A 20,347-nucleotide genomic window follows, 5' to 3' on the forward strand; every position below is an offset into this window, starting at 1 on the left:
AGCATATTAATTTTTACTGAATGTTTTAATGACCCTCATTTATTATATCACCTTAAGTACTGAGTGGTTCATATAAAACCAAAGTGGAAAAATTCGACGCTAATTCTAACATAGCAGAACTGGTACACAGCTCCACTGCCTTACCTCCTTCTTGGTAACTAAGACCCCACACTAAGTTAAAAGGAGCTCAAGAACTTTGAGGAAACCTTTCACTCAGGTGGCTTATCCATGAAAGAGACAACAATATGGTAAAGGACCTGCTCATGACACTATTTTCCCTTCAACTTTGTTTATTGATGTACTGAACATGAAAAAGTACAAAGGATCCAAACACAAAAGAAAACATGTACAACCTCTTAAATACTCAACAGAATATATTTTCTATTCCAACAGATGTGAATTAAGTCATACTATACAACTTCAAATAAATACGAGCCTTATATTTTACTAAGTGCTCTGATAAACACTGTAAAGTGAAGCCCAATTTACATGCCTTCTCATCAATGCTGTTAGTTGCTACAGTAGTATAGGAAAGAAGCATGTAGCTACTGTTTTCCCCACATTGGAAAGTTTGTGATTTCTATAGTATATACAATTTTTAATGCAGAGGATTAGCTTTAACAATCTAAATGCACCTAAGAATGAGGAAGTGCTCAGGAAGCCAATTGATTTTTGAATAGCATTGAGTGGGTCAGCATGAAAACTCGCTTATTCACTTTAGCACGCGCTTCACTGTATATGTACTGTACTATACTGAAAAATTTATAACTACAGTTTTAAAAGAATAAGAACCAAAAGCAACTGCAAAGATAGTGTACAACTATGTTATGCATAGAACATTGCTTTTTCTAAGGGGAAGCATATGAGCATCTCAGTTTATACAAAAAGCAGGACGTAACTACGTAGTTGTCAGTGCATCCTGGTGAAGGCATCAAACCCTCAGCTTTTTTTTAAAAATTTAATTATAAGCTAGATGCTAATCAGAAAATATTCTGTATTTTTTCCTTAAATTTCTTCAATACATGGTAAAGACTTTTCTATTTCCCCAAATAGTGATTTAAGCATCATACAAAGTTAAATTTCAATAGCATACAGGTATTTATGGTTTTTGTATGAAAAATGTAAGGAAATTTGTTCAAAACCTATGATTATACTTGTTTTTTACCACAAACATATTTATAAACAAAAATGTAGCATCACCATAAACAGCTGAAGCTAGACTATCTACAGACAAAAATAGCAACAGATCTGATGCACTGTAAATTCAAGTCCCCCGGACAACAAAAATGAATAAGCAGACCTCAAGTAACAATGTTAATGCCATTTACAAAGAAAAAACTCATACAAAAACATTCAAAATTTAACATCACTTGGCATGTAACTTAAAAAATAAACTGAAATCAAAATTAGCTGAAAGGTTCGTAACTCAAGGTCTTATTTACATTACACAAAGCTCAGGTGTTAGCCTTGAACATAACTTTCAAAATACCTCCAAATATACCCAACTCAGGCCACTTCTGCTGATTTGCTACTGCGCAAACCATGCTCAATGTCTTTTATTAAGACAAAACAATTCTTCAAACAATAGCAAGTACATCACTAAACACCATGAGCTCTATCTGAAGGGAATTCTTTAGGAAGAACAGATTTTTTTTTTCCCCCATCTCAGTATTTTAAGTTTCCTGCTTGCTCTTATATTCTTTTTTTTTTAAATTTTCATTTGTTTCAAAATCACAAATTAATGTGAGCCACCCATCACTTAATAACCAGGATGATCAAAGACTCCACTGATGATTACAGAAATGAAACCAACAGTGCATCCCATTGACTCTACCTCTTAATACAAAGGTCTCAAAAGTATTTCTACATCATAAATCTTTCTAAATTTTCCCCAACAACTGCAAATTTCCTGGTAAGTTTTAAAAGCTCACTAGGTGTCATATGAAGAGATTTCTCAAAGTATTCAAGTCAAAATATTTGTTCCAGGACCAGTAAAAAGTTTCTCCAAATTTTTTTTTTTTTTTTATAAAAATAGATGCTTTTTTTTAAACCCACATCAAAGAGGCTCTTATCTCTTTGGCAAGGTACTGCTTTACGAAAAGTTCTCCAGTATTCTTACAATAAGCTTTTATAATGTGTTCCCATTCCCCAACCCAAATGATAATTATAAAATAAATACTGCTTATAACTTCATAAATTAAATGTAAACTTCAAATACTTTTCTTGAACAACAAAACAACAATGCATTCAAATGTAAATAAAGCACAAGGCAAATCAAGAAGTAACATAAAAAACCCAACTTAGAATATAACACAAAGCCTCAATATTTACTCATAGGATAAAGGCAGTCACGTAAAAAGAAAAAACTTCTTCCCTTAGCTGAAACATTTTAAAAGGTCCACCTTCTTCAAAGAAGGCAATAGAATATGTATTGTGACAGGTAAAAACCCTGTACCTCTTGTCAATATTCAAACACAAAAGATATTTAAGAAGTTTTAATTCAAATATTAGCAATAAAAAATCTCACATATTCTTAGGATGCTAAGTAGTCATTTTATCCCCATTTCCACACTGTCATACAACAAAGGCATTTACTAATGAATAAAGCTTCTTGTAAATTGCCTTTGTTGTATAATTTTCATGTATTAATGCACTGAGAATAACTTGTTAGGCCTTGTGCGTTTTGTTTGTTTTGAAAGAGACCTGCAATACTCTGTCCCCAAGGCGGTATCCATTCAGGCTGGCTATTGCCATCGCTGCCTCATCGTAGTTTGTCATAGTCACAAATCCAAACCCTTTGCACTTGTTGGTGTTAAAGTCACGGATGACCTTCACATTGGTTACTGCTCCAAAGGGTCCAAACATTTGCCAGAGGATACTCTCATCAGCATCAGGGGCCAAGTTGTACACAAAAATGCACCATCCAGTTCCTGCATGTCCGGGGATATTAATTCCAGCCAAACTGGTCATTCCATCAATGGTCATTGGAGGAAACCTACTAAAGAATGAGGGAGATGGAATCATGAAGTAGCTGTTCACAGCAAAGAAATTTCAAAATGAAAAAGAAAGTGATACAGGGCTTTCCACAGCATGAACATGTTGGCAAGACTAATAAGGTAATATCACAAATACTTTTTTTCTTCAACTGCCCAAATACTATGTACAATACTATACACAAGTAGGGGGAACAGTGCTAGGTCTGTCTGAAATGAAGTAACAGAAAAACAGAACAAAAACATGCTATAAAATCACTGCGGTCATTTGAAACATAATTCCATGGAATTGCTACAAAATGTATGTCTTTCATGCACAGTGCACCAAAATGAGCAATTTCAGCTGGTCTCATCATGCAAAAATCCAAAGTCTTACTGAAAAAGTAAGAATACGCAAAATATTTAAAAATAATTTGGTTATCATGAACCTCATAGTCCTTTATTACCTCTTTACTCCATAAGCCATGTTGAGCAGATTGTCCAACCTGCAAAACATTTAGCAAGGTATTTAGTCTTCAGACTTTTCCACCCTTTAATCTTAAGGAAACTTGGTGTATTACTGCCACGTCCCTTGCACTGTACAGAACCTTATGCAAAGTTAGTGTCACCACTGAAAGAGCTATGGCTCCTTATTACACCTGATACAGTCAGTGAATACAAAATAGAGCTTCTTGTGTAGTATCCACAACATTAATAGTTCAGTTCACAAAGTGCACCGCTTCCACAAGTTTAGCCTAAGTCAAATACTTAGCATAAATTTACAGTCAGTGACCACCTCAGTGAAATTTTCAAGATTACTAACTTGCTTTGTTTGAATTTATTGCCATTTTTAGCAGTTTCCTGACACGAATACTCAGAATCACTCAGGATTCTGGAGCCGTAACAAACGTCAGAAGAGCAACTGCAAAAAAGATTTTTCAATTTCCTACTCTTTCCCAGAATAAAATGTTTTTAGAATATACACACAGATATAATAAGTAGACTGCAAGCTTTCTCCATGCATTTCTTTGCTCACTTTTTCCCCAAACTGCTAGCATGTAGTATGTGAACACAATTCTAAGTTTATGCTGATTCTGTTCTCAGCCTTTAACAGAGACAGGGAAACTGCATCAGGAAATCTTGTCTGAAATATCAGCAGCTAAGATTTCTTGCATGTAAAAGACATGAAAGATATGATGCATCAGTGAAATCTGAACTACGAAATCTGAGCTTGAATGCTGCAACAACAGCAAAGACCTAAAAACTAAAAAAAAAAAAGACAGATTTCCCTTTAGAGTTATTAAAATTTGAAATTTGGCAGGGTGTCTTTTAGAGAAGAAACTGAAGCCTGAAGGCTTTCCCCAAAAAATTCTATATTACAAAAATTTAATTTTGTCAGCAACCCCAGATTACTTTTTTTTAATAGTCCATTCAACCTTCTTCTTCCTTCCACATGGATAGAAGTAAGAAACATTTTACTCTCCCTGCTATTCACTAAAGACTTAGTACCTTAGTGCTTTTTGTTACCATTACAGGTTTAAGTGCAGCAAATCACAACATTCTCTTATTGTTGTTTCAGTCATCACTTCACACTTAGTATCTCAGAAAAGTAACAACTTTCTGGTGAAATTTAAGTGAGCATTCATAAAAATACACTTCCCTTTTAAGCAAATCACAGTCAATCAAAATTTTTAAGGTTCAAAGCCTGATGTTGCAGGACCGGGTAGTCTATTTAAATTACTCTACTGCAAAGAACTTCAGGTCCTATCCAAATAAAAAACTCCAGAAGTTCAAGATTTTTTTACAAATCATGGCAGATCTAGCTGGAGTTCTATCCCAGCCAGTATCAGAGTAACACTGAACACTGCTGAGTATCTGAGAACAAGTGCACTCAGAAGAACTCAAGGTGTCAGCAGGCCAGACTGGCCAGAATACGCTGAATGTCCTAACACAGGCTACACAGTAACTCCTCATGATCATATTTCATGTAATTCACTTGGGTCCACCCTGCAAGTGCAACTTCTGCCCCTATGGTCTGCCTATGGAACAATGGCAAGCCAAGTTTTATTCAATATTCAGCATGCTGTTTACATTAACCCTTTTATTCCCTAAGAAATGGTAAGAAAATCCACTAAAAAAAAATAAGATTGGTTATCCCTTCCTTCAGGGCAGAAAACCTACTCTAGTGCTGACCTTCACACCTTCAAGACCCTTGCAGCACATAAGGCTGAAACGTGGAAGAAAAGAATTCAGAAGTTCTGCCAGAAATGCAGTCCATGAACTCTGAATGTTTGGCCTAAAAGCAAGGGTGGCCAATGCAGAGCTTTTGAAATTTGGTAATTATCTTTGAAGGAAACTGCCAGTTATTTTATTTCTTGAAAAATAAAATAGAAACTGTTTAAGTATATTACTGTTTAACACATTCCAGTCACACAGACCAGGGGCACAGGGTGGGAAGAAACAATCAAAATCACTGAAAAAAATCCGAGGTACTTATGAATGTAGATAATACAATATTTGTTTCCCTTTGTTCTCACCATCTGTCCTCTGTATTGAAGATCCCATATCACAGGGAACTATATGGCTGTAGTTTCAATATGATGGACAAAAATACACACGCAAAAAGTATCTGAATAACCTTAATTACACAAGTTCATAATAAGCAAAGACAAAGTGTGGTATGCAGGATTTAGACAACTAACTAGGAAAAAAACTGAAAGCCAGAAAACAGGGAGGAAAGCTAGGGGGTAGGGAAGAAGAGGCTGGCTGTGGCATGCCATATGGCTAAAAAGAAAATTGAATTTCCTAGATCAATGTTAACTGAATCAACTGGCACATTAATCAACAATAATATAGGAAATTAAAAATAACCTTTAAAAAAGGAATTTTTTCAATGACTGTGTAGAATAAAAAGATGTCATCTTGGTTTAAGTAGATTTATTAGATACTAAAATGCTGTGAATAAGACAAAATGCTCTTTCGCTTTTGGCTGCACTGTAGGAGTATAGCTGTAGTTCAACATTTTCATGTGTTTCCTTCATACACAGAAATCAGACAAGCTGGGATGGTAAAGAGTGGAAGGACACAAACAGGTCCCATGGGAAATGTGGCTTCCAGCACAGTTGCACACGGTTATATATTTGACTTACCTAAAACGTTGAGCCTGCTGAGCTAGAGGTGCCGGATACCTTCTGTTTGGAGAATGGTACAGCTGGGAAAGGATGGCCTGATTGGTTTTTTGGCTTGGATTGTTTGCAAACTTTACAGTGATGGGCTCTGTTGCACTTGGAGGTTTTTGGCCATTCAAGCCCTTGATAGCCTCTTCTGCTTCAATTCGCTTGTCAAACCGGATAAACCCCACGCCCCTTGATACTCCTGCAAAGGGTGAAGAAAGTATATAATTCAGAGACTCTGGAATATTAGATGTTAACATTTGGTTTTCATAGCCAATTGCTAGTTAATGGCCAATTGCTGTGAACACATCATTTTGAGCTTATTAGAACTGAACTCATACTTTGATACTGTAAATGTTTTTTGGGTTTTTTTGTTTGTTTTGTTTTTTTTTTTAATTTTTAACTGACATAAGATACATTCTGTAGAAAGCTTGGCAGGTTGAGAGAAAACCACAGTGGAGACTACTTAAACATAGTGAGCCAGTGGGTAATTCTGAAACAATGCAACTTGTGGTAAGGGTGGAACTGAACCCAGAACCAGGCACACTATAACCTCTTTTCAGTTTGTGCTACTCTGCAGAAATTCTGTAAGTAGCTTAGTCATCTGCTCCCTAGCAGCAAGAAATGGTGTATGCTCTCCTGCATACACCATGAATGTTCCCTTTGGAGTAAATATACTGAGAGGACAAAGAATGGAGTGCAAGTTCTAGATTGACGGAATGGGAATTATAGGCTTGTTTTAACAGTCCGTAGTTATCACTAAGTAAGAGACTCAGTTTAAGCATACCACCACACTTTCATAGGTATTAAAGTAAACTTTTCTTGGGCCATAGATTCTTCCTTGGTATAGAAAAAACAAAGATAACATGCAAAGGGATCAGAAAGTGTTTATGGAAGGTCTCAGGAACATCCCACCTCAAATGTTTGTACTGTGGCTTAAACACATTGAGGTGTCAAATCTTGAACCAATTAACACCAATTAACACAAGTTAGCTGCATGCTTTGCTGTAATATTCTTAAATCCATTTAGAGGCCCTTTATTTTTTGGTTCAGAAATAAACAGACACTTACAGGCACTTGTCCTCACTTGAGAAAGACATCAGCAACAAGGAAGGTATTCTGTTCATAAACAATGACAATTTAAACCATCGAGTGCCAATAAGCAGGCATAAGAGATCTTTAAAGAAGCAAGTGTCACAGGCTCAACTTTGCATTTTTCGTCTGTCCGTGTGACAACCTTATTATTCATACCATTTTGATTCTACCTCTTCCAAATTACTAAGGAGAAGGGGGGAAGCAACCTTAAACCTGAAGAACAGCCTATGCCTGAGAACTACTGTGCACTTACTAGGATCTATGAGTACTTTAACTTTTACATGTGTACTGTAATTCTACTTACATTTACTTCTTTGGCCCATTTGTAAAATCCCACCATTTCTATGTACATAGAAATGTACATACTGAACATACTGAAAACAGCTATTTATTGCACAGAGACTGGAAATTCGACCTGCAAATTTGCTGCTTCTACAAGTCACTTTAGCTTTCCTTCCCTTCCTCTCCACACTCTCACCAGCTCACACTATAAAAACGCTTTTAGTATTACATGTCAATATTGAGATTTCTGCTAACAAAATGGAATTGCAATATAGTACATAGGAGATCCACTACAGGTCAGCCAAGTGCCAAACACTGGCATGCATAATCCTTTCCAAGTAAGGCCATTTGAAAACTTTATGACCTCCTACAGCTGAAAGCGTTGTGTCACCCACAATGATATGTGCCTTTGAAAAGGTACAACTATGAAAGAACCCAAGCTAGCTTATTATTCAGGGAATAATTATGTGAGTACATGAATTCTTCTGCCTCACACCCCTAGTTTGTTTTTGTTTTTTTTTTTTTTTTTTGAAAGATCAGAGCCATGCTGCTTTGTATTTTCCTTTGCACGTTCAATATTTCTGTCATGTACTTGGCATTTCAATTGATTGCTTATTTTTGGAACAGGCCTGTTAGAAGCAGGTGAGGCAAATTACAAAGCTGCCAAATTATAAAAGCAGGAAGTTATGAAGATCAGCCATTTGAGCCAGCAAAAACACATGCACTGCTGCCCAAGTCCAAAGAGTTACTACACAGTGTGACTGACACTCACTAGTTTAGACACTAACACCACCAACTAACCTGCTAGAGCTTAGCTCTTCAGGGCACTGCTGAGCACAGAACCTATCTGGCTCCCAAGGAACTCAAAGTTCATGTTCTTCAGAGTGCCCAAAGTTAATGAGGCAACCTTGAAAACAGTCTTACCAGCAATTACCACTCTGGGTCCTTTGTAATCCTAGCCTCAGAGAACCAGCTGTGCATTTCTGCATAAAATTTTATTTTTATAAAAAAAGTGTTTAATAGCATTTCATAAGGCACATAGGGACTATTTTCGTGCAGCAGCTTGGAAAGGAAGATTATAGCAGCTGTAAATTTATTACAAGCCATGAAACAGGCTTCAAACCTGCACCTTCAGGGTGGAAATGACTCAAGCTGGCTCAGTACACTCCACAATCTATTTTTGTCCATGCATATTTATGAACAATTCCAGCAGAAAATTGCATTTTCTGGCCTACATACACCTTTCATACATTCTAGAGACAAGACTATTGTACTGAACGATGAAATATTTCTTAAACTGCCAGTCCAAAAATGAGATGAAGTACAAAACTGCCTACTTACCAGTGACTTGGTCAACCAAAATACGAGAAGTAATAATGCGTCCGTATTGGGAAAAGAGCTGTTCCAATTCCTTCTGGGTCATTGTTTTCGGAAGTCCACTAACATACAAATTTGCATCTCTAATAGAAGCTGAACTTGGTCGCGCATAGGAAACCTTAGGAAAAAGAAAGTAAAAAAAACCCTAGGAATCAAACACTTTAAAAACAGCTGGAATAGCACAGTGCAATTTGTTCTGCAACACTGAAATGTTTTTGAGGGCCATCAGAAAAGTGACCTAGCAAAGCCAGTTAAGTGGGCTTTTTGGTGTAAAAACACTGAAGGAACACAACATAGACCACACAGCGCAGGCTGACTACATAAACTCATATATAATTAAGGACAGCTTCAAATAAAGGAAAAAAGCTAGCAAACCTTGGTGGAGAAAAAGTTCTCAGTTTACTGTAAGATTAAGAAGACAAATTTAAGAAGATCCAAGCATGTTTTTATTACCATTTTAAAAAAAGCACTAAAAAGCATTAAAAATACAAAAAATAAAGATTCCACTTTGATTCCTAGGTGAAAAACACAAAGACAAACCAGAGCACATAGAGGTTTGCAAGTGTTTTTCAAGTGCTGTGCCCTTTGTACGTGTGTTGAGTTTGCTATCAAATTATCCCCTATCCTTCTTGAGGTCAAGATAAATTCTGCTACATCACTTTTATAGGCGGAAGAATGAATGGCAGAAGTAGGAATGCAACTTGCATTTTGGCTGTCCAGCAGCTTGCCAATTTCTGCAACAGAGGTCTTACAACCAAGAGCCTAGTAACACTGAGCTTCTCAGGTCCTCTTGGACAGAAGTTTTTACCTGTTGCCTCAAAATGTCCATCAAAAATATTTTACGATTATCAATTAGATTCTTCAATCCTTACATGCATGCTACAAAAACAGCATGTTGAAGAGCTCAGTACTTTCCACTGAAGTCTGTGCAAGTGGCTTATCCTTATTACAGGAAAGATTAGAACAGATTAGATTCCATGTCTGTGGAACAGGACAAGACAAAAAACTTTGAGGTTTTCACTGTAGAAAATATAAAGGTAAAAAGGAGCCTCAGGAAGTGGTTAGATTTATACTTTTTCCTTCCCTTCCTGCAATGCAGGAATCAACCAGCTCTGGGCAGCTGGAACTTAACTCTGTAAATGTATATTTTGCCTAATCCTTTGACATTTATTTTCATATTGTCCCCCCTCCCCATCTCATTTCCATGCAGATCAGCAGACTCTTAAGGGTCCTGTGGAAGCCAAACAAAAAAGGCAATTGAAATAGAGCACTCTGGACACTAAACAAGGAGTACCCTGAACACTAATGTGATCATTTGATGTTCTACCCAGAGGCTTTGTACAAGCTGTCTTCCAAAGCTGGCTGACCTACAAAACCTGTAGCTGTCCACGATAACACACTGTCCAGAGAGTTCTGGGAGCCACAGTGCCTTGCTCTTTTAACACAAGGACTAGAGACCTGTGTTCAAAGCACTTGTTCTCCTGATCTCCTACACAGGCAAGCTGGGAATAACATCAGTCTTTTCTACTAATTTACTTTTTTGTGTGAAGATGCACAAATTTAGTTGTGACAGAAAAGCTGGCAGTGTCCAGTTTTATCACAGGCATGACATAAATTCCCAGTTTCCATACCATTTGAATTTCAAAGCTGCACTGAAGAACAGTTTGTTTTCCAGTAGAGCTGAGTCCGCTGAACTACAGATTACTTGTGTTCTTTCTTGTACATTCCCTGTCATTTTTTATATTATTAGAAATATGCACTAGGGAACCGTCCAGAGGAACTAATGAAAATTGCCACCATCAAGGTGCCAGGTAGAAAGTCGCAGACACTTTAGTAAAAATGGATTCAGTGTCTATGATGCTAAGTGTTAAAAAGCAACCAACCAAAAAAAGACTGCACCAGATACTAGAACATATTCCTAACATCTAGTCACAACAGGAAACCTGCTATGTGACGGAAGAAATATTTCCACTTCAGCTTCTTCCATCACAGGGACCTCTTCTATAATACAATCACATAACACTGACAATGGGTATTTTCCAATCAGTTAATAGTTTTCTTTTTATTTAAAGAGATATGTTTGATATCTTTCAACTTTTCAAGATACAGTTTGAACAGGAAGTAGTAGTTAATTTTGTAGACTGTGAATTGATAGATTAGATTTTCTATTTTGTCTTGATTCTTGTAATTTAGAATAGTCAACATAGGATTACTCCTAGAAGACAGTGTCAACTACTAGCTAGAGTCAGATTCACACAGTAGGAGTGTTTAGGATTTAAGTGCCTGTAACCTGCCACAGAAAGTCCCTCTGATTATCAGAGCTGTAGAAGTAAAAAGTGATTATGGCCATTTTGCAGCACCATTAAGTAATTTATCCATATACTATTCAGCACCACTTTAAATTATAGGAATGATGAAATCTTGTAAACTACTGGAAACAGGACACTGGACAAAAGATGTCACAAGGACAGCAGTCATGTTCCTGCACATGACAGAATACTTCATTTCCAAGAGCCTTTAACAAGGTAGATGATAAATTTAACAGGTCCTTCAGTAAAGATAAATACGTAATTCTGATTTCTTAAAACTTGCTGGAGTAGATTCAATACTCAAGTCCAAATCTCATCAGCAACATTAGCCCTTTCAGAGGAAGAAAGGAAAGGAGAGGCACTACTATGGTATCATTTTGCTCTTACTGTTTAATTAACCATGCTTTTCTCTAGATGAGGATTTGGAAAGGACAATGAGCACCAGTGGAACTACAGAAATAAAGATGAGCAGAAAGCACAGTCTTTCAAGTCAAACAAAAAGAAGAGGAATCAGACTTCAGCTAGCAGCTGTATAGCCGATTCTGAAACATCTGGGTCAAGTGACTGATTTTGCCAGTTCTGTGCTGAAGAGTTTAACACTACAGTTTTGTAAAAACAGGGTTTTTTCTCCTGAAGTGGTAAATCTGCTACCATTACATGGCTGTGCAGCCAAATCCCACTTGCAACTTGTGTTTAAAATGGAAATATTTTTTTATTCTGTATATTCAACCCTCACAATACATATAACCATATTTGAAAAAACAGCTTCTAGACCTTGAGTCATTTTCCTACTTTTCTATAGGAAAAAGTATACACTAATGATATTCCCAAGTGCAAAGAGAGCCTAAGAGGTAAGCTACACCAGAGACAGGGAAACGGAGAGTAAAGCTTGCCTGCATCCAGCCAAAGCAGCAGTACCAATAGTGATGGCTACACAAGAGGCAGAAAAATACAACAGCTACGAAATGAAAGAACTCGCCCTACTTGCCTACTTATCTATGCACTTCTGTAAGAAATAAAGCTCCATGCCACATTTGACAGGATGACCTTAAGGAGACCCGAGGCCAGAGAATGGAGATAAGACTGCAGACTGCCTGAAGGACAGGGCTAGACAACAAAATCCTGAATTCTCAAAACCAAGCAGTTCTGAACAGCAGAGTAAACGTTTGGTTTCTGAAAGAAACCCTTCCACCCACCCAGATTTAACTCTACTTGGTAAGAGGGCACAGCAACAAATTCCATTTTCTGACTGATCACAATGAACCATTATTAATGTAAATTTTGACACCAACGGAAGTAGGTGAGGACAGGCACTACTTATACATAAACTACATGTAAAACTACATGCATTTCTGACACATCTCAATTTTATCTGCCAGTTTTTAATTCTGTCTGGAATTGAGATACACTGAAAACTGTCCTATCTTATTTAAGGATACTATTATCTTATACTATTAAGGATACCACTATTTTAGGTGTCAGACAAGATTTTCTTCCATATGCACTGGGTCATATGGATAAAAGTCAGAATTCCTGGTAGTGACCATCAGCTAAGGAAGGAAGGAAAACAGTGCCTTAGCTTTCTTGTTAAATATTAAGATATGCAACTGCTGGTCAAACAACATTTCACTGAGAAACTCAAAAAGACCCACCCCCCATGGCTTCCTGAAAATTAAGGCAGTATTGTGGGCTTTATGTTAGCTTTGAACTGAGATAAATAGCTGTTACTAATCTGTTTTCTAAGCATGCATACTTGCAAGCATTCAGAACAGAGGTTGCAGAATGTGAGCTTCACAAACTCCTTTCAAACAGGATAAAAGAAATCTGTATGAACAGAAGATACTGAAGGCCTGCCAAAACCCCTAAGCCATACTTTATGATGCTACATTTTCCCAGTTTCCAAACTATCTAGACTTTGCTCTAGAAGTAGTTCTATACATGTCAATAAATAGATCCATTTTCCAAGCAATCTAATGCAGTAATTGGACTTTGCCTCCAGCCACCCACTGCTAACTGTCAAAGTCATTCTGACTGGACACATTAGATAGCATAAAACCAAGGAAGTACAATGTAAGCAGAAATAAGAGACTTGTGTTCTTTATGAAGATAGGAGGACACACACATAAAAAGCAAAGAAAAAACAAAGAAAAAACCTTAAATCAAATAAGTGACCTGCAAGGCAATGCTTAATACCTAAAACTTCTTTTCTTCTTGGTCAGTGACACTAAGGTAGGCTAGAAGAAAATAACTCACTCACATGATCTGCCTGATCTGCAGTTCAAGTTCAGCAGCGCTGAGAATTGACTTGACACTCTTTTCCATAATATCCTCACAAAGTACACGTTAAATACACCTATGTGTATTTAAGTGCTGATTAATATTAAGTATAGTGGACTTACATGTATTAAGGACATCGACTGAAAACTGGCTGAACTGCTAGGGGCAGTGGGCTGCGATCAGTGGCAAGTCCAGTTGGAGGCCAATCACCAGCATCCACTGATACTGGATCCAATATTGGTTAAGATCTTCACTAGCGACCTGGGTGACGGGGTAGAGCGTTCCCTCAGAAACTTTACAGATCACACGAAACTTGGAGGAGTGGTTGTTAGGTCATTGCTGTTGTGCTGTCACCCAGAGGGACCTCAACAAACTGGAGAAACGAGCAAACCAGAACCTCAAAGAAGTTCAGTATCAGGAAAAGCAGAGTCCTCTCCCTGGGGAAGAATAATCCCATGTACATGCTGGGACCCAACTAGCTGAAAAGCATCTTGATAGACACCAAGCTGATCATAAGTCAGCAGAATGTACCCTTGCAACACAGATGGCCAACAACCACCTGGACTACATTAGTGGAAGCATTACTAGCAGGTCAAGGGAGGTGATCATCATTCTCAGCACTGGCGAGACACTGGGAGGGCTGTCTCCAGATCTGGGCTCCCCAGTATAAGACAGACATTTACAATTAGAATGAGTCCAGTAAAAGGCCACAAAAGTGATTAAGGGACTAGAGCATCTCAGCAGGATCTCAGCCGTAAAAATCTGATGAAGGGAGTAAAAAAGATAGAGCCAGACTCTATTATCAAGTGAAAGGACAAGAGGCAATGAACATAAACTGAAACACAGAAAAGTTATTTTGGAAATTCCATACAGACTTCACTCCAAAAAAAAACCAAAAAACACCTTTCCATGGCACAGAGTAGTCAAGTATTAGAAGAAGTGACTGAGATTGTAGGGTCTAACCCTTGAGATGTTCAAGACCCCATTGGACATAGGCCTGAGCAACCTGTTAATGGCAAACCTGCTCTGAGCAGGTGGTTGTACTGGAGGCCTCCAGAGGTGTGACAAACTTCAGCCATTCTATGATTCTGTAACAACACATAACAAACCTTAAGGAAATTCTTTGAAATGGACTTCTACCCAGACTCTGGAAGTAACTTGAAACAAGTGAGGGTAATAAAGACAAGACTGAGGTTTCCCACTCACCTTTATGCATAAAATCAGTGATAAAGTCACTTCCCCTTTACTCCTTCCAAGAGGAACTCAAAAGAGACACATTGTCTTCCAAAGAGGAATTCACACTGGACACATGCTGTCACGTATCAAGGATATGAACCCACTCTGAGCCCCTCAGAAGAGGGCAAAATAAAAAGAAAATATGTTTACTAACCTACGGCAAGTTTGCCTTATGCTACAGAACTGGTATCTGTCAAGAAATAAAACACTATCTGGAAAACTCCTCTCACTTTTCCTCTGTCAAATGAGTACGAGTTCTTTCATGGTGACAACTGATCCAGTAACATTCATTGCCCATGCTCCAGCTGGTAAATGCTACTCGGAATAGAGCTTGACATAGCAGTGAAGGCCTATATTGAATGCAATTTAAAGAAAGCAAGTAAATGAAAGCAGTAAGCTCTAACCAGCTCTAACCATTATAAGTTCAGTTTCAGTATCATTCCCTTTAAATTCTTGAACTGTGTTTACAAAGTATTTTTAACATCTAAGAACATATGCTGATCACAGATTACCCTACATGGAAAGTATCACAGTGACAACCACTGTATCCTGGCTGATGCATACTGGAATCTTAGCAGATCAGTCACAGGACTAACATACATCAAACTAAAAATCAGTACTTCACTATTAATATCCAAACTCTAACTCTAGTCATCTTGCTAAGCATCCGAAGTTCTGACCAGGCAAGAAATCTGAAATAAACATAGAACTTCAGAAAACCAACTGTAATCGAAGTTTTACTTTCTTTGGCAAAACATTACTAGTGATCTGTGATTATTGCAAGTCAGCATCACTAGAGACAAGCAAGGACACCACAAAATGTTATGGGGATAAGGCAAGTCATCCTCATGCAGAAGCAGCTTGGCTGGATATGGGGATATACAGTTTCTATTCGTTACTGATGTCAAAGTCCAGATATCTCACTTCTGATGCAGATTTAAAGCAGAGATGCTCCAGACTAATCTCCCTACCTGTATCCTGTCAGTTTGCTCCTTCAGTAATTACTTGGCAATAGGTCTAGATTCAATCTCTTCAAACAACATACATATGCACTGGATTAATAGCTGTGCTAAAACATTACTTCTACAGTCACTTCAACAGGTGAATATTTAATAGATAAACATTAAGGTTATGCAATGTCAAAACCATTGAACACAATGCAAGTTTTAAGTGTCCAGAAAGCCTACAGTTTTAAATATTTAATGATGACACACACTGTACAACACTGAACACAGCTACTCAGGAAACACCAATTTAGAAACAGTTTTACTGGAATTTTCCACTGCAGTTAATAGGAAAGACACTTGTTTCTAGAAATGCAAACATTACACCACCAAATCCAAGTATTTTCACTGCTTTAATATTTCATTTCTGAACAACAAGATTAACTGATTTAAAATTTTCAAGTCAAAACTGTAACAGTTAATAGGTTAAACAAAGAAATTGCCAAAAAGAATAGAGACCCAGTCCCTAAAACCTGACTATTTCAGTTTCTTACTATCTGGTACTATCTTTAGACACCTCAGCACCATTCATCCACATTTTCATCTTACAGCTGCTTAGCAGCATAGAGCGCAAACAGTGTTTGTATAACCTGCAAGAACTTCAGGAAAAAAGTTGCATTAAATTCTAAACACCTCTACTTAAGGTTTTCTTGCAAGTCTTTAAATCTGAAGTCTTTGAATGTTAAAATCAGGATTTTAGTAAGTGTTTGCATTCAGTAACTTCCAGTGTAAACTTTCAGCTTAGAACATTAACACTGTCTTATGGACAGTATCTGGTTCTTTTAAAATGCATGTTTCAGTGTAGGGGGGGGAAATCCAACAAAAAATCCCAAGTAAATTACCACCCAGTCTGTGCAGATCAAATTAGGTTAAACCTTCCTGCAAACAAGGCAGATTTATATTGGGAAGAGACATACATTAGGAATGTGTAAGCCTCCTTGGCAAGCACAATAGGAAGAAGGATGTGTTTCTTTGTTTTCACTACAGAGATGTTCTGAGACCATTGTGCCAGGCAAGCGTTCTTAACTTGTACTTAAATTAGTATATGAGACACCATGACTCAAGAACTGTTCTTCTTAATTTGATTTCGAGTAACAAGATGCTGCAGCACACAGCAGAGACCGGGTCTCAGCTGTCACTAGCCAGTGATAGGTTACTGTCTGGAACAGGAGAGTGCATTGCTGTATATTCAAAGTTTACTTTCTGTCTCCCCTCAAATGAAAGATAGTTCCCTTCCAAACAAAGCTTGACGGTCACTTTTCCCAGTATACACAAGACTGCCTTGTTAAACATGTACATGCTGTGCTGACTTTAACTTTGCAGTGCAAGCTTGCAACTGCATTTCTGTGGGCCCAGCAAATTGGAAACACGGTAGACTTCCCTCTGTGAAGGCAATTTAGACTCAACTCCGTGGATCTACAGAAACATACTACTCAACACAGCTTCACTTGTGTGTGCACATCAAGCTAATACATAGAAATGTATCCCATACAGACTTTGCTTCTGCAGCCTGCCCTGCAATAGGTAACACATTCCAAAAAACGGACACAGAAGCAGCAGCCTCTCAGCACCACCATCAGCAAAGCTTTTGCTATTTCAGTCCACGTCCCATGAAGAATGCCAGCTCTGACAGCTAGTGCCAGAGTTGCAGCCCTGCAACAAAGCTAAGAAAACTGACCTAGTTGCTCAGGTTATTTGGATCAGCATTAAATCTCAGGAAAAATCTGGTTTCAATTCTGGCTTTACGCCATAGGCTCAGCATTTTACTCCAATCCCTCTCACCTTTGGCATTTCCTCAGAATGGGACACTACCTAATCATTATTAAAGCGTAAGAATCAGCAAGTTCAGCAAAGCAAAGCAAGTTTTAAGAGGAACTCAGACCATGAGCAGGTCTCATCTGGATGGGCAGGACTGATGAAGGCCTAGAACAGCAAGTGAGACATTAAAGACAAGCAGACTTAGAAGCTGAGAAAACTCATAATTAATTCTTCTTGAGAAGAAACATTATGTAAGCAAGCATGGGATTCTCCAGACTGTGAAGCATTTTTCCCCAGTATTATTCCCAAGGTTATCTTAAGATGAAGTACCAAATTACCTCTTTGTGAAGACATTTTCCCATTTGCTGAAAACTCACTATGTAAAGCACCTGAGCGTCCATGTTGAGACAGTTGAGATGAGACATTGGCCTTTCATCAGTAAGTCATCAACTTACCTTCCCTGTCATCATCAAGCCAGCCATTATGCCATGCATTTTCTAATAAAATACAGCCAGTTCTTGTCACCAGGCAGGAGTGATACTGATCAATAACGGTATCAGATCCAACACACATAGCAGTAACAGGCCTGACCAGAGCTACAGTTTTAAAGGAGAATTTAATGGGCCCTTCCCCTGCTTCACCCTATGCTGAGAGTACCCAGCTAGATGGGTGCCCTTTGCTTTGGATTCAAGGACCCTTGATTCTAACTCAGTCTTACACCTTTGGATAACACTGCATTATCTAAAAGAACCATCTTTCATTTGGAAAAGCAGCAGTCATAATGTTGGAAAGTGACATCCTTATGGGATTTCAGGCATCACTGTGTAGTAGTTCCAAGCAGCTAAACCTGCTCCAGAAGGATTTATACCATCGTTTGTCTTACAAGCTACAGAAAACTAGCAACCAGAGTTCACTGCATGTCTGACAAGGCTGTCTGTGAAGAACAGAAGGTTTCTTTAGGTACTGAGGGTGCTTCAATTAGATCAGCAGGCCTGTTCTGACTTTCAGTAGCTACCAGAAAACAATCCCTTGGTTCCGCAGTGCTCAGGAGTAACATGGCTACTAAAAGAAGTTTCTTCAGATTTGTACAAGAATTTTCTGCAGGCAACTATTTCACAGGTATCTGAATTTATTTCATGTAAGAGTGATAAGTTTGTGACTCAGCAAGCAAGGACAGATCAAGCCAATCTTGCTCTTAAGAAATGCACTGTCTTGGTATGTTGTATGTTTGTATGGTTCTACTAGCTCTCTGAAAAGATTCCTCAAACATCAGGGGCACAGATTAAGAATATGCCCTGAGAGTCTTAAAACACAGTATCTCTAAAGTCCTTACAATTTTTCATGGCTAGACTTTAAAAAAAAAGCCAAAGGCATGACCAAAGTTAGCAAAAAGATCATTACAGATTACATCACAGTACCAGATGAGGACTTTCCAATGTTACAGAAAAAAGCAGTCGTCTTAAATTTGGTTTTGGCCTTGCTTATGCAACTGTAAAATGGTAGCACAATGTATTTCAAATACGGCCAGCTTATCCAAAAAGCTGCATTTGTGTTCTCAGAGAGGCAGTGAGAGACAGAAAGAGCAACCAAGCCAGAGGACACCTCTAAGCAATGATTACCATGTTCTGCAAGGATGGTTCGATGAATTTTAAATTTAAGTGGCCACCTTGCAAAGGGTGAACTACCTTTCCTTCTGTGTTTCCTGCTATAGGCACTCATGAGGACAAAAGCGGCTGCTTGCTGCAAAGGTTAAGAACAGACAGGACAAGTACAATGACTAGGTTGGATAGGCTCTAAACAGCATTGTTTCTACTAGAATGGTATTGTTTCTATTAGAATTTAAATTAATTCTGTCATCTTCGGGAAATTCCAAACACATTTTCTACTATAAGAAGAGAGTGGATGAGGAGAATAACTGAAATATAGAATTCACCACATTTGTTAGTTAGTGCTTCTCCAACTTTAATTTGAAATTGCACTGCATCCCCAGTTGGTAGCTTAAGTTCCTAGCTCTCGTTTGTGTTCTTTTCCTGTATTTTGTTTCTGTTTAAGTGTGGTTTTTTTCTCTTCTATTTCTCTTTACTAGATTTAAGGTCTACATGTTTCCAATATGCTAGCAATCTCTTATGACAGCTTTCTTCCAGGAAGAATTTAGACTTAAGACCAGTCTCTACATGACTGAGAGAAAGAGGACCGTAAGTCTTCCTTAGGATATAACTGTTTAAAGGACAGCAAACTAGTGAAAGAGGAAGACCTTGTAAAACTGCTGCCAAACATAACACAAAATAACAGCAGAAATAGGATTTCACAAGATTCAGTTTTAAGCTGATACATGAGACCTGAATTTGGGAAACAGAAGCAAATGTAATAGTACATACATGATAACCACAGCAACCAACTGGAAATCCTGCTACAGATGAAAACACAACCAGAGGTTTCCTCAGAAATGTTGGAGATAGTACAGCAGTTTACCAATATTATCAGAAGTTTACCATACTACTTTAAGACAAAAATTAAGTTCAGTGGCCTCTTTCTACACTAAAACAGGAGACTGAATTATGCATTACAATCACAGAATAGCAATTCTTCTGTTTTGCCTTTAAAAGGACTAATATAGAAGAACATTTTAAAATTTACAGCCACAACTATCAACATCTCTTTAAAAATAAGACATATTTAGAATTTAAATACAAAGAAAAGAAACAAAAGGAGATCCAGTCTCCAACCATTTCCAGTTTCTTACTTCAGATAGTCCCAAAGTCCTTCTGCCATACTTTGCGTTCCTGATTCTGTTCTGACGAACGCTCAACCAGTGAGCATGAGTACCTCAAATTTCAGACACTTCCAATTAAAAAAATTATACC

At 37.8% G+C, this 20,347-nt stretch overlaps 1 protein-coding gene across 4 annotated transcripts in view; it reads right to left on the reverse strand.

The window, feature by feature from the left end:
- Positions 1-272: 272 nt before the first annotated feature.
- The window catches only part of ELAVL2 (ELAV like neuron-specific RNA binding protein 2), a 48,151-nt gene continuing 28,076 nt past the window's right edge, over positions 273-20,347 (reverse strand). For 2 of the 4 annotated variants that reach the window (XM_014956449.1, XM_014956448.1), the window contains exons 4-7: positions 8,864-9,017; positions 6,122-6,347; positions 3,440-3,478; positions 273-2,998 (exon numbers count right to left, since the gene is read on the reverse strand). In XM_014956449.1, coding sequence (XP_014811935.1) covers positions 2,668-2,998; positions 3,440-3,478; positions 6,122-6,347; positions 8,864-9,017 — 750 coding nt within the window. In that variant the 3' untranslated portion in view covers positions 273-2,667. The remainder of the gene's footprint in view (positions 2,999-3,439; positions 3,479-6,121; positions 6,348-8,863; positions 9,018-20,347) is intronic. The other 2 variants (XM_014956450.1, XM_014956452.1) reach the window with 2 other exon arrangements.

The sequence above is a fragment of the Calidris pugnax genome, unplaced genomic scaffold (assembly GCF_001431845.1).
Source record: "Calidris pugnax isolate Ruff unplaced genomic scaffold, ASM143184v1 scaffold262, whole genome shotgun sequence".
NCBI classification, from domain to species: Eukaryota; Metazoa; Chordata; class Aves; order Charadriiformes; family Scolopacidae; genus Calidris; species Calidris pugnax.